The sequence below is a fragment of the Hippocampus bargibanti genome, linkage group LG05 (genome assembly GCF_051943395.1).
Source record: "Hippocampus bargibanti isolate YZ-2025 linkage group LG05, ASM5194339v1, whole genome shotgun sequence".
NCBI classification, from domain to species: Eukaryota; Metazoa; Chordata; class Actinopteri; order Syngnathiformes; family Syngnathidae; genus Hippocampus; species Hippocampus bargibanti.
This window is the reverse complement of record NC_142738.1, coordinates 15,196,127-15,218,344: the sequence shown is the minus strand read 5'-3', so window position 1 is coordinate 15,218,344 and position 22,218 is coordinate 15,196,127. Positions and strand designations below refer to the sequence as shown.

General features: G+C 40.4%; 1 protein-coding gene across 1 annotated transcript in view; it reads left to right on the top strand.

Moving 5' to 3' along the window:
• The window catches only part of sema3ab (sema domain, immunoglobulin domain (Ig), short basic domain, secreted, (semaphorin) 3Ab), a 33,233-nt gene extending 20,130 nt beyond the window's left edge, over window positions 1-13,103 (top strand). The window contains exons 5-17 of the mRNA XM_088996865.1: window positions 916-1,006; window positions 2,359-2,478; window positions 3,132-3,274; window positions 3,608-3,722; window positions 3,808-3,877; window positions 5,303-5,447; window positions 5,523-5,742; window positions 5,815-5,906; window positions 5,983-6,024; window positions 6,439-6,596; window positions 7,508-7,575; window positions 10,366-10,511; window positions 11,470-13,103. Of these exons, the coding sequence (XP_088852991.1) occupies window positions 916-1,006; window positions 2,359-2,478; window positions 3,132-3,274; window positions 3,608-3,722; window positions 3,808-3,877; window positions 5,303-5,447; window positions 5,523-5,742; window positions 5,815-5,906; window positions 5,983-6,024; window positions 6,439-6,596; window positions 7,508-7,575; window positions 10,366-10,511; window positions 11,470-11,979 (1,920 nt within the window). The 3' untranslated portion in view covers window positions 11,980-13,103. The remainder of the gene's footprint in view (window positions 1-915; window positions 1,007-2,358; window positions 2,479-3,131; window positions 3,275-3,607; window positions 3,723-3,807; window positions 3,878-5,302; window positions 5,448-5,522; window positions 5,743-5,814; window positions 5,907-5,982; window positions 6,025-6,438; window positions 6,597-7,507; window positions 7,576-10,365; window positions 10,512-11,469) is intronic.
• Window positions 13,104-22,218: the final 9,115 nt, after the last annotated feature.

The following is a 22,218-nucleotide window of genomic DNA, read 5'->3' as shown; positions in this document are numbered from 1 at the left end:
TTTGAGGGAAGGGAATTGCTTTCTAAATCTGTCAAGGTTACTAAGTCATGCTGAAAACACAATGCCTTTAAAATAAATACATAGATAAATAAATACATAAATAAATAAAAGTTCAGGCAAGGAAATGGCTGTTCACTATCACTACACAGCAGAAAATGATTATTTTACATTGACATTGTTTTCAAATATAGTTTATTTGTGGTTCTTCCCATTCACATTTTTGGAACCGTATTAAACAATGTCACTACTGAATGAGAATGAATGCCTATTTGTCAAGATAAACTGTAAGAACCAAGAGTGACATGTTTGGGAGCTCAAATAAGGATACACACAACAATGAAGAGAGTTTTTATGAAATACTATTCGAAACATCAATGAAGCAATTTCCATTGAGCTGCCTAGTAGATCAACTTTGGTATAAATCTGACAAAAATTCATTTTCCAACTTTGGTAGGAATCAGACAAAATTTATGTTTTCCCACTAATACCCTTAAACCAAGCAGTTTTTGTCTGTTTTTGAGCATGGATTCATGAGACGTTTTGGTGTTGTCTACTCAGAAATAGAGCATAGGTTACCAAATTCCTAGTTTTCGTTTGAAATCGGATTCAGAGATGAGTTCATTTTAGGGTTACCAAATAAACACTTTTTGCAGAATAAATATAACCACTATATTTGGTGAGATATGAGGGGGAAGAAATGGATTTCAAGAGATGTCAGCAAACTATTTTTTTTTCTCGATGTTTACTCACCTGTACCTTAACTGACCAACTACTTTTTATGGGATTTAAAATGGAATATTAACAGCAAATTGCCAAAGTCCAATCAAGAGATATGTACCCTAGTTGTGATATGCCAGTGAATCAAAGTTTTAACACCCCCATACCACAGAGTAAATGAATGTTTTTTTCACTCAGGACAACATTTTCCGACTCCTGCCTCACACCGAAAACGGCAGAGGAAAAAGTCCTTATGATCCGAACCTCCTCACTGCGTCCATGCTTATCGGTGAGCCCCAGATACATCCATCCATTTCCCATACCGCTTATTCCTTATTAGAGTCGCGGGGGGTGCTGCATCCTATCCCAGCCGTCTTCGGGCACCAGGCAGGGGACAGCTTGAATTGGTTGCCAGCCAATTGCAGGCAACACAGAGATGAGCAACAAGTCACTCTCACACTCACACCTAGGGACAATTTAGAGCAGGGGTGCTCACACTTTTTCAGCATACGAGCTACTTATAAAAACAACCAAGTCAAAATGAATTGAATCAGCCAGGGACAGTAGCTGCTGACAGCCAGCCTCAAGCACATTCCAAATGTTCATTCAGTCATGGTGGAACGGTATTTGGACTTCATAATCTTCATGTAGGAAAAGGCTGACTCACATAAATATGTGGAGCCGAATAATGCAGTCAAGGAGGTAGCACATTTGCTCATGTTGAGCATTTTAGCGCAGAACGCTTGTTGGTGGATTATGCAATGGTAATTCAGGAAGTCTGCCTGCACTTGGCAATACGCATTTTGAAAATGACATTGCGAAGAAAAAGTCCACCTCCCATTCCGTATGAAAGTAATATATTTTTGCCTTCTTACTTGGTCCAGCTTTCTCACTCATTTTGATCACCATATGTTTTAGCAAGGGCTGAAAATCTGAAGTAATTTGCTGACTAGCTTGTAAATTTTGCTGCGCTTAGCGCCGTTGTTTACGCATGCGCGGCGACCTAAAGATCAAAATTTAGTTGTCATCTGAATGGTTGCCCTGTATGTCAATCAAGTGATGGGACGTTTGATAGGCAGATAATGTTTTTTTTACTGTCACGCTGCGATCGACCAGTAGATTGCCATCGACGTACCTGCAGCCTTATCATTCACTGATGTTACCTGTCATTCACGCCAAGTGGATGTGCTTTGTAGTTGTAATTTAGGCACTGAACACCTTCCCATTTATACGACTGCAAACTGTTTCACTCTGAACAAACCTTCAGAGAGCTTTTAGTTTGTCTCAGAGGACACTCAGCTATTGTATTGTTTGAAGTGAGTCAGTATTTAGTGAACAAAGAACCAGACAGTCATCTGTCACCAATCATTAGCAACCACTTTCTGTGACATCACACCATTTAACCAGACAGATGGGTGCTTTGCAGCCTGTCACTTCTCATCTCTACTTTTCTGTCTATTCACTTCTACACCTTATTATGGACACGCCCATTTGTATGCATTCTATCCTTCTCCCAAGTGTCCTTCCTTCACTTCTGCTCTCTTTTGTGTCTTGGTACAACATTTTCAATGGCGAAAAATAGAGCTCTTTCAACAAATGACCGAACCGTGCTGATATTCATTTATGTCCCAATGGTCTCAGATGGGGAATTGTATGCGGGTACATCGGCTGACTTCATGGGACGGGATTTTGCCATCTTCCGCACCTTAGGAAAGCATCATCCTATCAGGACAGAGCAGCATGATTCTCGCTGGCTAAATGGTGAGAACCAATTCTCTTTTGAAGTTTGCATATTATTTTGCCGGAATAGAACATTGCCCTCCCCCAAGTGTGCCAATCATCATAGACTGAGAAAGAATGACATGCGCTGGCGAGCCCGATCAGGACAAGCAAAAGGGAAAGAAGAGGAAATATTCTGGATCTGAGTAAATCAGTCAAACAGAACCAAAATGAGGGTGGCAAAATGAGGGAATCTGCTTTGTAAACTGTTGGTACTCAACCACTCTAATGTACTGTATCCTGTTAAGACCATAATACATTTTCCATAATTTTTTGTTAAGACTTTTGCTGTTGGTTGGATTTATTTATGTTGTCTGAGCTGAGACAGTTACATGGCTTGTACTTCAGGAATGAGTATATTTGGGAGTACATCTGATCTGTGACTTCATGCTGCCCTTGCTTTAGACTTTTCTCCACATTTGGACAAGACCTGATTCACATATTAAATTCCATATTTTTTTCCCTCTTTGCACTGCCATGATCCATATCCCAACTATTACATTTGAGAACAGAACAAATAACAGTTAGAATTGCGTGCCGTGCGGCGCAAGAGGAGCTCAAACCCTTATGATTAAATCAATAATTTTTTAGTGTATCTATTTTGCTCAATATGCGTCTCTCTACATGTGAGGCAGATCCCAGGTTCGTTGGTGTCCATCTGATTCCAGAGAGCGACAACCCGGAGGACGATAAAATCTACTTGTTCTTCAGAGAGAACGCCATTGATGGAGAGTACGCTGGGAAAGCCACACAAGCTCGAATTGGCCAGCTCTGTAAGGTATGAACAATAATACGCCCTTCCTTGCATTCTCACAAACTCACACAGGCTCAATCACACACTACTTTATGTGAAGAGGCCTCAATACTTAGCCCTTGGAAAAAAAAAGAAAAAAGGGTGGTGTATGAGAAGCTTCTTACAAGATAGAGGGCTTGTATCCAGTAATATCACCTCATATGATAAAATGTTGAGAAAAATACTAAATGACACAAAACGCTTCCAATCAAAGATGAGCTAAATGCCATCACTGAAATTTCTACAGGATGGTCTCTAGAAAAAAGAAAAGCTTAATTACTGGTCTTGAGATGTAAAATACTACTCTTAAATTCTCAGAATGACCTCGGGGGCCACAGGAGTCTGGTGAATAAGTGGACCACCTTCTTAAAGGCTCGTCTCACCTGCTCTGTGCCAGGAAGTAACGGCATTGATACACATTTTGATGAACTACGTAAGTTAGGCCTAAATCAATTGTACAATTCAATGGAGTAATTGTAAATGCCTTTACGGTTTGTTGGTCTGTTTTTGGCTTTTAGATGATGTTTTTTTGATCAGCACTAAGGATCCCAAGAGCCCAATTATCTATGCAGTGTTCACCACATCCAGGTATGACAATGGAATAATTTTTAGGGCTACAGCCTGACCAAAATAGTTTATTTTAGGTTGAAGGACATGCTGACATTTGGTAGGACAAATATCGATTGATTAATCCTCTGATTATTGTAAATATTATATACGTCATGAATGATGCAGGAGGACCCCAAAAAAAGCAGGCATGAAGGAGGTGCAGGGTGAATTTGACAAAATGGACACATCAAACACCAAGAAAACTAAATCCCCCAAACTTTCCAAAGTCACGAAACCAATAATTTAAAGTAACAAATAAACCCACGGCATTAGCAAAAACTATAAAATGATAAACACAAACCAAAAGAAGCAGATACAGAAATAATGACACGACACTGAGTGGTTGGGCCGAGTGTACTTTCAACAGAAAATGTACAAATTAAAAATAAGGTCCTCAATAAGATTGCCACTCAAATCTCAGAATTTTGATTTTATTCTCAGAATTCTGACTTTAATCTCATAATTCTCACTTTCAGAATTCTGACTTTATTCTCATAATCCTGACTTTAATCTTATAATTGTTACTTTCAAGTCAGAATTTTGAGAATAAATTGTGAATTATTAGATTAAAGTCAGAATACTGAGAATTAAGTCAGAATTCAGATTTTTAAGTCAGAATTCTCAGAATAATGTCAGCGTTCTGAGGTTAGAATGAGAATCTTGCCAACCTTATTTTTTTTTCTTCGTTGTCCCTCATCCTTCTCCGGGTACTACAGTTCCCTCTCACATTATAAAACCATGCATGGCATGTTAGTAGAACAGTTAAAAAATGTCCCAAGGTGTGATTGTGAGCGCGGATGGTTGTCTGCATATTTCCTCTTGTTTTTTTTTTTTTTTTTTTTTTTTTTTTTTTTTTTTTTTTGGGGGGGGGGGGGGGGGGGTAAAAAAACACACACAAACAAAACGTGATTTTAAATGATGTGTGCCATTCAGGTCAATTCCTTGCACAACTTGCATTGCTCACTCAAGCTTTGCTTGTAAAAATAATTCTTCACATCCTGTCTCACGGCACATCTATATAACCTCATCAATGAAATTCATTCACCCATCCACTATCCGTTCCGCTTTGTCATCACTTGGGTCACTGGTAGTGCTGGAGCCAACCCCAGCTGTCTTTGGGTACTATGAACCAGTTGCCAGCCAATCACATGGCATACAGAGACAAAGTACCATCTGCGCTCACATCTGCTTAATATTGACCCGAGTGTTACTTCTATTCATCTGCCGTAAATGGTTACCATAACTAAAATTAAATGCAGTTGGCAAACTTCAATTTGGCAGATTTTATTGAACTAAATTGAATTGGCCCTCATCATTTCATAAGAATTAATGAATTTACATCTGCATGTGTTCTTTTTTGTTTTCTGCATGTATTTTTTTTTTGTTTTGTTTTCATACCATTAGCAACATCTTCAAAGGCTCAGCCGTGTGCATGTACAGCATGACTGACATCCGAAGAGTCTTCTTGGGTCCTTACGCTCATAGAGATGGACCTAACTATCAGTGGGTGCCCTTCCAGGGGCGAGTTCCGTACCCACGTCCCGGCACAGTGAGTGTATTCATCAAAATGAAATAATTCCAACTCGAACAGCTGGGATAAACTGAGGATTCACTTTCTCTGCAGTGTCCCAGCAAGACGTTTGGAGGATTTGGTACCACCAAGGATCTTCCTGATGAAGTTGTCGTGTTTGCCCGAAGCCACCCGGCCATGTTCAATCCTGTCTACCCAATTAACAATCGACCGATCATTGTGAGAACTGACGTTGACTATCAGTTCACACAGATAGTAGTGGACAAAGTAGAAGCGGAAGATGGACAGTATGACGTTATGTTCATTGGCACTGGTATGACAAGTAAAGAGGCTCTTTGGAAAAATGAATGTACTTCACGTAATGAATACTATCGTTTTGTACCAGATGTCGGAACAATTTTGAAAGTGGTATCGATCCCAAGAGGCTCGTGGCATGACCTGGAGGAAGTTCTGCTGGAGGAAATGACTGTTTTCAGAGTAAGTTTTTCCTCACCTCAATTCTATAACTGTTATCCTTGAAGGTCATCTAATTTTACCATACTGTATCTTACAGAAGCCGACAGCCATCACAGCGATGGAGCTCTCAACAAAGCAGGTATTTCTAATCAACAGAAAAACAATCGTCACGCTGACGTGTTCAAAACAAGTCTATTAATCGGCACAGCCAGAGATAAAGCCAGGCATGGTAATTTGTGTCATTTGATTTTCACAATCAAATAATACATTCTGGAGAGTAACCCTTTTTATATCAGTAGCCAACACATGTGAATAGGCCTTTTAGCCAATAAGGGACTGGTACCGGCAACCATCATTAGATTGAATCGCCGGGAGTAAACCATTACTGCATAAAGATACAATGGTTTGCTATTGATTGATAAGGCCAGACAACAAAAACAAAACTAAAAAAACAAATGACACCCGTTTCACAAATCCAAGTGTTTAGAACCTTGGCACAAACCCTCCATGTTGTGTTGAAAAAAAATTACTATGTTCTGATTTATTTGTGCAGCAACACCTGTACCTGGGCTCAGATATGGGTGTATCCCAAATGCCCTTGCATCGCTGTGAGGTTTATGGAAAGGCCTGCGCCGAATGCTGCCTGGCTAGGGATCCCTACTGTGCTTGGGATGGGACCGAGTGCTCCAGATACTTCGCCATGGCCAAGAGGTAATGGGCACATGTGTTAAATAAGGGGTCAGGGGGCGTTGGGCACATACAATACAATACAATACATATTGATTTATATAGCGCTTTAACAAGAGCTGGAGCTTTAATAAAGTGATTGTGACAAACATGAATGGTTGTCAGCATGATACCTTGTGATATGTGTGATATGATCTCATTTAATTTTTATTGTTTTGAAACGCTGCTCCCATGCCTTTGCACCCTAACTCAATTTGTGTTTAGGAATCTTAAATGTATTATAAGTAAATTTGAGTCCTCACATTATTCCAACACAAAAGCAAAACTTTCAAAATATTAACGCTGCATTGGTGACATTGTGTGTTTCGTCAGAGTATTAGCTGGATGTGGACCGTGAATATCGTTTTAACCATTTATGTCCTAATTAGGGAGGTAGATTCAATGAGAGATGAAGAAACAAAAAATTCCAAAACGATCTATCTGTATTTTTACATCACTAAATTTGACACATAAATGCAACTCAAGTGTCACACATAACACACAAAGACGACCACACAAGATGTGTACTGAAATGACTGACAACACTGATGCTCTTAAGTAAGCGCTGACTGCGGAGGTGATCACAGAAATGAGCCAGGCGACTGCAGAGAAGACATAAACCCTGGCCAAAATACAATGCAAGTTTTATTCAAATCTGTGTTTACCAAAACAAATGTTGGTGATGTTACGGGGTCTGCATGACCAAGAAGCAGTTTTGTCAAACTGTATTTCGTTTATGATATTTAAACCCACACAAAACTCCCCTGGGTTTATTGATTTGCATGCGCAACAACAACCTTGTGCTCCGAGGTAAAAAAAAAAACATGAAAAAAACACAGCAACCTCAGTACTCATAATCTACAAGATCGCCGCTGACTGCCCTTATTTTTCTGTAGGCGAACCAGGAGACAAGATATAAGGAATGGTGACCCTCTTACGCAATGTTCAGATCTGCAGCAACAAGGTACAGTAATGATAATGATGAAGGTTGAATTGAAGATGTTGGTGTTCGTTCAACTGTTAGCATCTTTCTTCTTTGAAATGTTGCAACAAATAACTGGCCTTATATTTATTTGCACAGTGTGCTTTTAATTTGGAATTTGATACAGTCTAATGAGTGCAATGAAAGTATGTGCCTAAATGTGAATTTATGAGGTCTTTTTAGTGACAAGTATCTGCATTGGCAGAAGCTGAATGAAGGCATAAAAAAGAAATCTAATGAAAAACAGCACCCTGGATTGAATGGGAACATTTACATTTTCCAAAGTACTGTATATATTTTTTTCTCAGAATTCAAATTACATTGTGCCATAGCGTCTGTGTAGGCTCTCAGTCGTACAGGAGTGGTCCATCGATGAGAAGGTTTCTTCAGCCGTCATCTGTACAAAAGTGAAGGTTTCGGACGTTTCGCCTCCTATCCAAGAGGCTTCGTCAGCGAACTAAAGTCTGACTGGTCGTATCGGCCCCATTTATATATCCCTAATGTCCAGACATGGTGGCGCCGGACACAGCTATGATAGGTCCCTACTCTCAGGTTGGGGGGGGGGGGGGCAGGGGACCCCTCCCTGTGGCCCCACTGATTGTTCCTACATTCCTGACTAGCGACTGGCCTATTACCCCCACTCCCCCCGGTATCACCTAATCAGCATAACGACCCTCATCAGCATTGCGAAAGTTGCCTAACCTAACCTAACCTGTTTTGCCTAAGCAGGCTATTGTATGAACAATCCAAATTGAACCTCACCCCACCAGACCGGTTTAATGAAGGATTTTGTTGTTTTATAAGAATCGCTTCTTTTACCCCCCTTTCAAACCATCTATGTTCTTTCGCTAAGATTTTAACCTCATTGTCGTCAAATGAGTGGTTGCTAGCTTTTAGGTGCAAATGTACTGCCGATTGAGGCCCACTAGTATTGTCCCTGCGATGTTGATAAAGTCTTTTTTTGAGAATTTGTTGAGTCTCCCCAATGTACTGCTCTTTACAATTTTCATTCTTACAATGTATGGAATAAACTACATTAGTTTGTTTTTCATTTGGTAGCCTATCTTTTGGATGCACTAATTTTTGCTTTTCGCTGACGAAGCCTCTTGGATAGGAGGCGAAACGTCCGAAACCTTCACTTTTGTACAGATGACGGCTGAAGAAACCTCCTCATCATTGTGCCATAGCACAAGATTTAGATTGAGCAAAACGAAATCAGAATCAGAATCATCTTTATTCCCAAGTATGTAGAACACACAAGGAATTTGTTTCCGGTAGAACACGCTGCACTAGTATCGTCGTCAAAAAAAAACTGCTAAGTGGCACTATACAGTTCCATTTTGTCTGTAGCATGAACTCAAGGTAATTTTAGAAGTGTCAAAATGAATAAAGACTAATTGATTATCAATCAAAAATATGTTTTAAGAATGGAATAATGTTTTACATCGTTTCATTTAAAATTGTCCAAATGCTGTGATGTGAAGCCTATCAGGAAGTATTTTTTCTCTGGCTTCTGTAGTGCTTCGTGAAGGCAGAGTAAGACTTGTTTGCATTGAATCAAAGTTAAACAAAAAGGCAAACAGCTGCTTGTACCTTGGAAATGGAGAGAAAGTTTCAGAGGGTTTCCATGTAAAGCCAACAAAAACCGCAAAACAACCACAAACAAACATGAATCTGTCTCAGGTGTTCGATGGAGCCTCTGCAATGCAGGTTAAGGCAGAATCGATTCAACATGTCAATTTCTTATGACACGCTCATTTGACCATCACTGCCTGGTTCATTTTGTGCACAATAAAAAAAAGTATAATTATGTCTTCAAATGACTTATTTTGTATTGTTTCAGTTTCTTTAAGATGTCTTGAATGTATTGTTTTATTTATTTTTTTTCACAAATGAAGGATTTGGAGAATGTGCCTATGAACTGGCTGGATTTGATATTTCTAACAACATTAGTAGTGCTGATGAGGTGATGCCGGAGGGAGTGGGGCAATCAGGCCAGTCGATAGTCAGGAATGTAGGAACAATCGGTGGGCCGCAGGGAGTGGTCCTCTGCTCCCCCCAACCTGAGACTAGGGACCTATCTTAGCAGTGTCCGGCGCTGCCATGTCTGGACATTAGGGATATATATATATATAGGACCGATACTACCAGTAAGACTTTAGTTCGCTGAAGAAGCATCTTGGATAAGAAGCGAAACGTCCGACACATTAAAAAAAAAGTACAGATGACGGCTGAAGAAACCTTTTCATCGATGGACCACTCCTGTACGACTGAGAGCTTACACAGACGTATCTCTAACAAGGTTCAGAACCACTGCTTTGGACTGTTTTTTGATGGAATCAAAAACATTGCAAAACTGTCTCTGAAGGTATCATGATAAACTACATATTTTGGCTCAATATTTATTATTTGTCAAGGATTTGGTGCATGTTGAAGCCATCTGGATTTTTGTTTTGATATGTTCTTGACAGTCAGTATCAAAAAGTTGAATGCAGTCTAATATTTAGCATGAAAGTAGTAAGTAACGACAAGACTTTCACCTGTCGAGCCAACGTGCTCTTCAAATGATATCACATCATGTTATAGTACAGAAATGAGTCGACACAGCAACATGTGTTTCATATTGTGCAAAACTGCACTGTGAACTGTTTCCAACATTAGACGGAACATCTTTATGCTTTTCAACTCCAAGTCAGTCGAGTGAGTTATGAGCACTGAAGTGAGGTATAAACATGCGTGACTTACGGTATACGCTCTGGTTATTTGTCCTAGATGAACTCGTTGAGCATAAAACTCTGGAGGACAAGAGTGTTTATGGTGTGGAGAACAGCAGCACCTTCCTCGAGTGCAGTCCCAAGTCGCAGCGAGCGCTGACTTCCTGGCAGTTTCAGACTTCGCCTGATGAGCGCAAACAGGAGGTTGGCATTTCCTCGACACTCCCGTGTAATCACTGCCTTGTGTTGACACCTGTGGTGTTATTTACCGTAAATTTCTCAAGTATCTTACAATAGGCGGCTCCAACAAGCATCATCTTGCGGTGTATTTTTCGTATTCATACATATAACATACCCCTCAATAAAATTTCTGGTGTCCATGTTTAAAAAATGGATGATGGTTTTAGCTCTAGAGTAATTTGAATATTGGGCCGTTTTTCAAAAGAAATTTAGTAAGAAAAGGACAGTCGGTAGCAGTCATAAAAGTCCAGTAGGATACATGAGAAGGCTCCTCTTGAAACCTAAGACTCTGATGAGTCAAGTCGTTTGTAAATAACAAACTAGGCATTGTTATTTGTACGACTGGAGTTGTGCTCCACATGTCAAGAGGGCTTGCGGCGATGGCTACTTTGCATAGCAAAGTATAGGAGCAGTGCAAGATTGTCTCCGTTTCAAAAGCCAAATATATAAATGAAGCCAACTCAAGACCGTGATTTCATTGGAAGTGTTTTTCTTTTAGCGTTTTTTCATTAAAAAAGAAAAAAGACAAAAACACTCCATAACACATTAAAATGAAAGTACTGTACAGTTTTCTCACAAACCCCAAGAACCAGTATACACAATGAGATGTCTTTCCCCCAATTGTCCTTGCATTTATGTCAATTAAGCACCATTAACATTCCAAATATAATCCTATAAGTAAGAAATTGCAACTCAACGGTCTACATAGGTTGTTCCAACGGTCTACATAGGTTGTTCCATATGTTCTGACAGTGCTCCCACAGCCAAATTGGATGTATTTCACTTGAAATAAAGGAGGTAAAAAAAGACTGGAATTTCATACTTGGGGCTACAATGTAAATCCAGTCATTAGAAACGCGCGCTGTTAAAATTGTCAGGTTCATATGACACTGTCATTGCTTATTTGCACTTTCCCCCACAGATCAAATCTGAAGAACGTTTCATCCACACTGAGCAAGGTCTGTTGATCCGCACGCTCAACAGGAAGGATACCGGAATCTATCTATGCCAGGCTGTGGAGCATGGCTTTGAACAGACGCTTCTAAAGGTGACCTTGGAGGTGATCGAAACCGAGCAACTTGAGAATCTGCTCCACGGTGACGACGAGCCCATCGCCAACACATCGGTCCAGGACCTCCTTCCGCTTCGGGAAGCGGCCAATCACAAGCTGTGGTACCGAGACTTCCTCTCGTTGGTCAATCACCCAACTCTCAACAGCGTGGATGAGTTCTGCGAGCAGGTCTGGAAGCGAGAGCGCAAGCACAAGAAGCAGAAAGCCCACCTGGTGCAGCACCAGCAGAAGGCTGAGCTGAACATTCACGGCCACATACACAATCAAGGCCTGACAGCCAAGTGGAAACACCTGCAGGAGAGGCAAAGAGGGCGCAACCGCAGGACCCACGAGATGGAGCGGGTCCCCCGCAGTGTCTGACCCATAAACCATTCATCTGAAAGCACATCCCCGATTCTCATTCTGTGTCCTTCATTACCGTTCCCATTAACTGAGCTACTACAGACTCTTTCCGCAGCGACTGGCTTGCAAGCATATTTCTTCCGACCCAAGATGCCAGCTGCTGTCTCCCTTTCACGGGCGTACTGGCGTGTTGCGGCTGATGGTTGGGTCATGTTATCTCGGCTGGCCTAGCTGCTTGGGGACACAAAGTGTCAAATAGCACAAGGAGTGAACACACAAACCAGCCTCATAGACACACAGTGGCTTTGAGGGATTGCGAGTCCATAGACAATTTACTGTCCACAACACGGACGTGACTGAGTGGGTGGATGCGATGTGGTTTCAATAAGGTGTTGACAGAATCTCAAGACGGGAGCCCGAGCACTGCATGACACAAAGGAGAAACGCAACAGCACCACAATATGTAGCTAAAATTGTGTAAATACGACATGGTATTCACAAAGGGAGATTTTTTTTTCCTCATGTTTTTCGACATGATAGAGATTTATTTAAAAAGCCATTTTGTACTTGTCTCTGTGCCGGTGAGAGAGATTAGCTTCAAAAATAAAATGCTGCTGTTCCGTCCATCTCAGCAAATTCTTGCCAGAACTCCTTCAAATTCTTCTAACACGTGTTCTCCGAGCATGAAATGCGTTGCTGAATATAATCTTCTGCTACCTGTATATTTATTGCTTGTACTCATTTGTGCATTGTGGAAATGCTTCTGGACTATAACATCTGAATTATTTTTTTTTGGACGCACCATATTCTCACAAGTACATTCGGACTGGAAATATCATGGAGATATTTGTCAATAAGGGTCACCGATGTGCACCAAGCAATAATGCAATATCCCACACCATGTATTGATAAATATACTCCAAGTCTTTCTCTGAAGCACACCCACAAGCTGGAATGTAGCTGTGAACAGTTTGTAAATATAGAGGCTATTCTCCATTTTTGAGGACATGGCGTGCTCGTGCATGTGACTACTACTGCAGCGTTCTCATTTCGCTATGGTCGTCATGCAATCATCCCATGGTGAGCGTACACGGTAAAAATGTAAATATTGTTGTTGGGTTTTTTTTTTTTTTTTTTTTTTTTTTTTTTTTTTTTTTTGGGGGGGGGGGGTCTGCGGAGGTATAATTCCCTGACTGTTAACATGGGATGTAGAAGGTCAATTCAAACGTCTACATACAAACTAACACGCTACCAACCAACAATGTACAACATTTAGAAGCAAATGTGCAGCACACAAGTCCAGTATGTCGTCTTTGGAGTGTTTCTCACTCTTATCAACCATTGTGACTGTGGCAGATGAGAAACACAATGTGAGATCAACAATAACATAACAAAATTAATCAAGATAATAAATTGATGATCATGAAGAGATAATATATGGTTCCAAGTGAGTATGTCAACCTCTGCTGCTGTGTTGGCATTGTAAAGTATTTTACTGTTTAATTAATTAAATGTCTCTTCATAAAAAACTGTAATTGTTTTTTTTAGTTTCATTTACAGTATAATCATTCAGTGCTAATAAATTATGTTCCATGTCCAACGATTTCATTACAGTGATGGAAAGCCACCAACTCCAAAAGAGTGAAGAGCAAATTTGAAGGCTGTCACCACCCAATATATATATATATATCACCTCATCAATTAATCTAAAAAGTGGATGCAATTTCAGTTTGTCTCGAAGTGTACTTTAAAACACATTTTCTTTGACTACTGTGACCCAATCATTGTTGTCTATTTGGTCCATTTGACTGATGAAAAACAACGAAACAATAGCACAAGATCACATGAGTGACAGTGACTTTTTGTAAACTCTTTTTGAAAATGATCCAGTCATGGATGTTGCCATTATTTTCCAAGGTACAAGCAGGTGTTTGCCTTTTTGTTTAACTTTGATTCAATGCAAACAAGTCTTACTCTGCCTTCACGAAGCACTACAGAAGCCAGAGAAAAAATACTTCCTGATAGGCTTCACATCACAGCATTTGGACAATTTTAAATGAAACGATGTAAAACATTATTCCATTCTTAAAACATATTTTTGATTGATAATCAATTAGTCTTTATTCATTTTGACACTTCTAAAATTACCTTGAGTTCATGCTACAGACAAAATGGAACTGTATAGTGCCACTTAGCAGTTTTTTTTTTGACGACGATACTAGTGCAGCGTGTTCTACCGGAAACAAATTCCTTGTGTGTTCTACATACTTGGCAATAAAGATGATTCTGATTCTGAAAGTATGTTTACATGAAATGCATCAATTTGAATGGTTATGTAAAAATTTAATGACATCTCCTGCTTTTTGAACATTCTGCTTTTTGCACTGTATCAAATATTTCAAAATTAGTTCATAATCGTTCACACTTGACTATCCTCCCCATCAATTGCAAAGCAGAATAGCGACGTCAAAAATAAACCAATTGCATTGCACTGCTCTACTTCCATCTAGTGGTCGTTACGGAGAAGTGCAAAACACCGTATTTTGTTCAAGGTTTGATTAACAGTTACCTTTTCAGTAGTTGATCAAATCCATGTATTTAGAGAAAAGTTTCCTTATATTATAACATCTGACTTTTTTAGGAGCATCAGTAGCTTCAATTCCGTGTACAATACCGATGTCCAATGTCCGCATTAGTAACCCAAATACGAGTGATTTTCACGACAGAAAGAGACTGCCCCCTGATTGATGAACGTAGCACAGCCCTAAGTGAATTGTGGACATTTGGATAATACCAACCCATGAAAGAGTGGGGCTGCGGTCTCACACAAAGTGATAAGTGACGAATATGCTTAGATTAGGGGTAGGTCAAACCTTGTCATTATTGGGGCCATGAAATACACCTGGGGACTTGAACATATTACATAAAATATATTAAAACATAAATATATTAAACATATTGGATAAAAATGTCAGAAGCAACAGTGATTCTGCAAGCAAAACAATAATATAATTTGCTTCGTTAAACAGGGGACAGAGAAACACACAAAGCCACATTTGAGCATTTTTAGTCACTTCGGAAATGTTCAATTACTTTGGGTTTCTCAAAGATAATCTCGAGTGTGGGGAAACTGTTATATGTACCTCAGTAGCATGTCATAAAAAACACACAAAAAGAAAAGAGAATGAGTGACACATTACACATAAAAGGCTGTACTAACCAAGGATTTAAATTTCTCAGTGACTCCTAAAACAATACCTACAATAGACTACATCACGGCTACTGAATCGGCCATTAGAAATACATGTTCGTATGCAGAGGCAGAGGATCTACGCATAAAAATATCAGCCCTTCTCAGTAGTGCCAAACCACCTACGTCAAACATAACATTAGAGGAGAGAAAGGTGGTAACTACTCTACAAAAAGATAAAAATATTACTATTTTGCCAGCAGACAAAGGTAGGTATACAGTGCTTCTCAACACATCGGATTATGAAGACAAAATAAATAGGTTAATCAGTTATTATAACACTGATGAGCAAATAAAAAGGGACCCTTCCAATAGAGACTGGAGTTCATAGGCACATTCTCCAAACCCTTCATTTGTGAAACACTACAAAGCAACACAACATTCCCAATTATTTCAAACCGACAAGCACTTTAAGGCTAAAATTAGTGCATCCAAAAGATAGGCTGCCAAATGAAAAACAAAGTAATGTAATTTATTCAATACATTGTAAGAATGAAAATTGTAAAGAGCAATCCATTAGGGAGACTAAACAAATTCTCAAAAATACTTTATCAACATCGCAGGGATAATACTAGTGGGCCTCAATCGGCAGTACATATGCACCTAAAAGCTAGCAACCACTCATTTGACGACAATGAGGGTAGAATCTTAGCGAAAGAAAATAGATGGTTTGAAAGGGGAGTAAAAGAAGCTATTTTCATAAAACAGCAGAATCCTTCACGAAACCAACATGGTGGTGTGAGGGTCAATTTGGATCGTTCGTACAACAGACTGCTTAAACAACATAGGCTTAGTTAAGCTGATGAGGTGATAATGACAGCAAATAGGGCAATCAGGCCAGTCGTCAGTCAGACAACAGAAGTAATCAGTGGAGCCGCAGGGAGTAGTCCTCTGGTCCCCCCCAACCTAAGAGCAGGGACCAATCAAAGCAGAGTCCGACACGCCACGACTGGACAGTAGGGATATGTATAGGGCCGAAATTACCAGCTAGACCAGGGGTGGGCAAACTTTTTGACTCGCGGGCTGCATTGGGTTCTAAAATTTGATAGAGGGAGCATTTGGAGGGAGTGTTTGGGCCGGAAATACTAACCCTAAAGCATTAAAGGATAACCGACGCCTCCGGACAAGTTATGTCCATGATTTATAAAATCACTTCAAATGACTTCGACTGAGCGTATTTTACAAAGATTCCACAGTATATATCTATAGTTTACATTTTAAGACTGACGCTGAATATTCATGAAGTCTTGTTTTCGAGTTGATGACGATCCCCATTGACGTCACGTTTGGACCGCCCCTGACCGAGAAAGCGACACACAATGCATTTTGGGTACTATGTTTGGTCTGAAAACTTTGTGTTGATCCGTGTCATTGACGGCTCGAATTGATATGGGAGGACTCCTTGAATCAATTGCAAACATTTCTGCTTTCCTCTTCAGAACTATTTGAATCATATTCATAACTGGATGAGTAACAAGAAAACATCTTCTCCGAATCTGAAGCCATTGTTTTGATTCTCGAGCAAGGCGAACAAGGGGGTGAGACCTTCTGAAACTGGCCATTTCCGGATTCATTTTGAAGTCATTTTTATTGGTGTTTTTCATTTAACTAAAAATATCAGCCTGCCTGATTTGGGTGTTTTAGATGCTATAAAACGTTTTTCTGATGTCAGTGGGAAACAAAAACAAAAAATGGTGCCGGTTGTCCTTTAAATGTAGTGTGTACAAACCTCATAGCACAGTAAGAACACTACAACCCAATTTATGAACTGTCTTTCAAATGTGAAAAATATGCCTGATCAGTTAATAAATTTGTCTCAAGGAATATGGCGTTTACATACTATTTCGCAGATACTAGGAGGAGGAAATGGAAATAGATTAAAATAACATATGCACTGTGATTTATCAAGATTGCGTCTGTTTTAAATAAGTTTTCATTGAAGGGGCAAAGTTAAAGAAATCAAAATTTATTGAAAAATGGAATCACTTTCAACATTCAAAACATATTATTACACAACGAAATATGCAAGCTCAAAAATACCTACCTGTGTTAAATTCCGCCAAATCATAGATGGTTAGTCCTGACGCGCGCTCAACAAACTCTCCACTGACGCCCTCGCCTTCACGCGCAAACAATACACGTGTACCGTCGTCGAGCACACAGACATAGACTACCTGCAGTGGAAATTTGCATACACGGCACGGCGGCCAATCAGAAGCCTGCTTCTTTCTTCCGGACTTTCTCAAGCGTTATAAAGTCGTTTTCCAAAATAGATGCACAGAACCTCAGCCCAGAAGAAAGATTCAAAAGAAGCTAACAACATATGTGATGCTACAAAACGTAAATTTGCATTAAACCGTGACTGTAAAGTGTACGTGAGACTTATGAAAGGGGCTTGGTGGCTCGTAGGAAGCAATGCAAACGTTGCATTGTGCACCACAATGACAATCTGATACTGCAGCAAAATCTACAGCCATGCACATTTACCGTAAATTAAGCACGGTAGCATTTGTCGTAGGTACATTCTTGATTTTAAAAAAAAATTCATACTTTGTGCAAATGTTTTTTCATGTGATTAGTTGTCTCATTGTGCTTCAAGTTGGGAAAAACGGGGTAGGCAACTTTTCCGTTATCTGCCCTGTTTTCCGCTAACTTTTTGTCATGAGTGTCAGACACTGTTTTTACTATAATTTGGGCAAGTTCGGCGGGCCGGATTAAAAAACCTAACGGGCCGTATGTGGCCCGCGGGCCGTAGTTTGCCCATGTCTGAGGTAGACTTTAGTTCGCTGAAGAAGCATCTTGGATAAGAAGCGAAACGTCCGACACCTTCAAAGAAGTACAGATGACGGCTGAAGAAACCTATTACATATAATCCTCATTATGGTCGCGAGTAGTGCTGGAGGTTATCCCAGCAGTCTTCGGGCAGTAGGCGTGGGGCACCCTGAACTGAATCACAAGGCACACAGAAGCTAACAACCATCTGCACGCACACTCACACCTCGGGACAATTTGGAATGTTGAATCAGTCTGCCATGCAGGTTTTTGGAATGTGGGAGAAAATCCACAGAGCCCCTGGGGAGAACTCCACATAGGAAGGCTGGAGCTGGAATTGAAGCCGGTACCTCCACATTGTGAAGTTGACTTGCTAGCCACTTCGAATGGTTGGGATTGGATTAGCCTTTATTAGTCTTGGAGTGGATAAATTTCACACCTGATGAAAGTAAGAGGAAAGGAAAGGAAATGAAAGGAAAGGAAGAAGTAGAAAAACTAAACACAGGACCTGCTGTAAAGGCAGCCACTCTCACGGCGCCATCAAAACGAAAAAATAAAATAAATGAAAAATAATGTGACACAACAAAAAAGACACAGTGTCAATCTTAAGCACTTTCTGCAACCTCTTTTTTGTATGAAGCAGTTCTAGTTGAAAGAAGAGAGGATTAAAGCATCCTTTTCACCAGTGGATCAGGGACATCATGGTGAAATTTGCACGTCTGCTACAAGCTAAATGTTGAAAGCAAACATGAAGCTGTAGCATCCATTGACAAAAAGAGATTGTCTCACATCTCCTGTCCCATGCACAGAAATCCGCTTCAATTGCAATACATGACAGTGCGGATCGGCGCTCTACGCTGACGCTCATTTCCTCTCATTGAGGGATCCTCAAGCCATGCATCCATCCAGCCGCAGACTGTCCAGCAGCACTGACCTTTCCGCTGAACAAATCCGGGCTGTGGAAATGCTACCCATTCATCGCCCCAGAGCTGTCCAGCGATGACAGTCAAATGGCACCGACATTCATCCAAAATCAAAAACAGTGCTGGCATATTCATGCTGTCGAAAAGGCACAACCGCTCAGCAGACTCTTCTCCTTGATGAACGTCATGGCCAGAAATGCTGACAAATCATCACCGTCTGTTCCAAATGACAACCAACAAGTCAAAGTGACAAAATAAATCACATAAACAACAAAAGAGCAAGGCTCATAAGAGCACTTCCTGACGGCTGCCTACTCGGGCGTCATTTTGGACTTCTGATGACTGGGCTGTAATGATAATTATTATTATTATCATTTATTATGTTCAATCGCATTTCAATATTTAACCGCTGAACCTCTGCTCCCATTAATATAATCAAGTATTATTATCCATGACTCCATTGCTGCACCAATGTTTTAGGTCTGCCGTTCTATTATTTTACTTTCAGTATCAAGTTAATTCATGCAAGTATCGTACAGGTCTGAATTAATTTCATTTTGACATCGTGTGTTGTCCCTGATCCACCCCCAAAACAGTCAGGGCGACAACCTTTAATTTTAACGCTGTCCTCAAGAGTTCCTCGGACAAATCCTTGTTTGTATGGTCAACATCAAGCTAGTTTAAGTTTGATAATGATAGGAAGTGTTTTGAAGCTTATATATATATATATATATATATATATATATATATATATATATATATATATATATATATATATATATATATATATATATATATATATATATATATATATATATATATATATATATATATATATATATACAGCAAATCGTGGAATAACTAGTTGTTATAAGTAATTCTTTGTGTCTCTCGCAAGTTAAATGACATTGTGAAATTAATTGTGTGCGACCATAACACAGTTACCTGAGAAGCTAAAATTCTTAGTTCAAGTTCAACTACCAATACTCCCTTTCTTCATATTTTCCAACACTGTTTTTGAAAATGTAAGTGACATAGAAACATGTGACTGCTTCAAAGGCTTCTTTTTTGATGAGTAGGAAAGACCTGGATGCAATCTACTTGCAAGCCTACCCTGGGTTGCTCATTCTGCAGTAGTCAAACGGTGGATGAAAACAAGCCCATATAAGCTTCTGAACCTGGAAGGGTAATATTTCTTGGAACCATTTCTCTTTAGACTTTATGTGGTTTTTCTTGTCATACACTTGGATGATACAAAAACTACAGGAGAGAAAATAGATCATGCCTACACAGCACTTAGATTTGCCCTGAACAATCCTCGAGACACTACGAGCTTCTGTATTGTCTCAAAGATGCATCATTAGTTACAATTGGCCCAAAGATAAGATGTTCACGGATATAAAAGTAACGGGAGTCTTGACTTTCATTGAGCCACAGCGAATCCTCTCCTCAAGGCAACTGCGGACTTGTGTTTCTTCAATTCTGATCCAGGAAAAAAAATGTCTGAGATCAGGGTTTCCCCAGACTTGGCTTGGGGGAGAAAATTGGATGTTTATTGAGTTATTTTGGAGTAATTCACAACTTCTGTGGTGTTTTCATGCTTTCAGTTTCAAAGGACAGACTGTGAGTCCAACAAAAATATTTAGCTTTTTTTCCATTCAGCCCAACAGCTGAGGGACGCAGAGGGCAGTCGAACACCTCATTGACAGACAAAGCATGACTGACATGCACTCTTAAAAATGAGCTGTGACACCTTCAGTGCATTCGCTTGGTGAGAAATAACAAGCATGTGCGAGCCCACCCCTTTGCTGTGAAGTAGGGCGTCCGCACTAAAAGTTCTGACTTATGCGTTTTATATATAAATACATATACAGTAAAGTCTCGTTATATCGATATTCAAGGGAGTCCAAAAAAATATCGATATAACCGGGACTATCGATATATCCGACCCTGTTTGCATGTAATTTTCTCCGCGCGTGCATAGAAATGGTATCGATATAACCGGGACTATCGATATATCCGATATCGATATAACGATACTTTACTGTACATGCACACACACACACACACACACACACACACACACACACACACACACACACACACACACACACACACACACACACACTGTATTTTCCGATGTATAAGGCGCACCGGAGTATAGGGCGCACCTTCAATGAATGGTGTTTTTTCAAACTTTTTCCATATAGCAGAGCAAGTCCCATCGGAAGTGACTTGTATTATTCTGTTACTTTATACCAGTGGTGGGCCGTCAGGGCCAGCAAGGCCTTCTCTGCTGGCCTAACATAATCAGACATCATTATCATAATTATAATAAAAGTCAATTTCATTAAAAAAGTATTTTTTCTAAATATATATGTGACGGGTGTCACAACAGTGACTGTCTTCGCCTCCACGATGCTGCCGTCTTAATGAGACCAGACGCGTGAATGTGTATTTTTATTTCTGCAACACAGTATGGCAGAAGGGATGGGTGAAGTCGCATGGGTTTCGTCTTGTGATTAACGTTAATCTCCTCGAGATTGTTCTCAAATGCAAAACATTTTAGATAACAAAACAGAATTAACAACGTGTGATCGTATAGTGGTTATTTACAGAAAAAGAGAATACTGTAGCAGTTGAGGAATGAGAACACACGGTCGATTGGAGTACGTCTTTATTCCAACTGCTAACAAGGAAAAAGTAAAGTCAAACCGAAACTGCAGTGAAATATATGTGACATAAACCCGCCCCCTCCTGCTGGGTGAGATGCCCGGTCCCAGTGCCCGCCACACAGCCCCCCCCAGAACACCCAGAAGGACAGTCAAGGCGAAAATCTTGCAGGGGGCTTGACCAGCCTGCCACAACGACTATGCAGTCCGTCGTTCGGTGGTAAAGGTGAAATTGCTCGGGCAGGTGATCCGGGTGAGAACTGAGTGGGGGAACGACACTCAACCCTGGCATGCTGCGGAGAGGCTGGAGGTTTTGGAGGGCGTCCGCGACGTGGGACCTGGGCCGGCGAAACGTCCTCGCCTGCAATTATGTGAGCCGGCTTGAGTCTGTCTATAGAAACGCCCTCCCTTCTCCCACCCATATCGAGCACAAAACTCTTTTCCCCGTGTTCGAGCACTCTAAACGGGCCATCATACGGCGGCCGGAGGGGAGAGCGGTGGGCATCATGACGCACGAAGACGAAATGGGCTGACCTGAGAGCAGACAGAACGAATATTTTGGGGACGCCGTGGTGAAATGGTGCTGGAGCCAGGGGCTCCCCTGGCAAAAGGGGGAAAGAAGGTGCACCCGAAGCTTCAG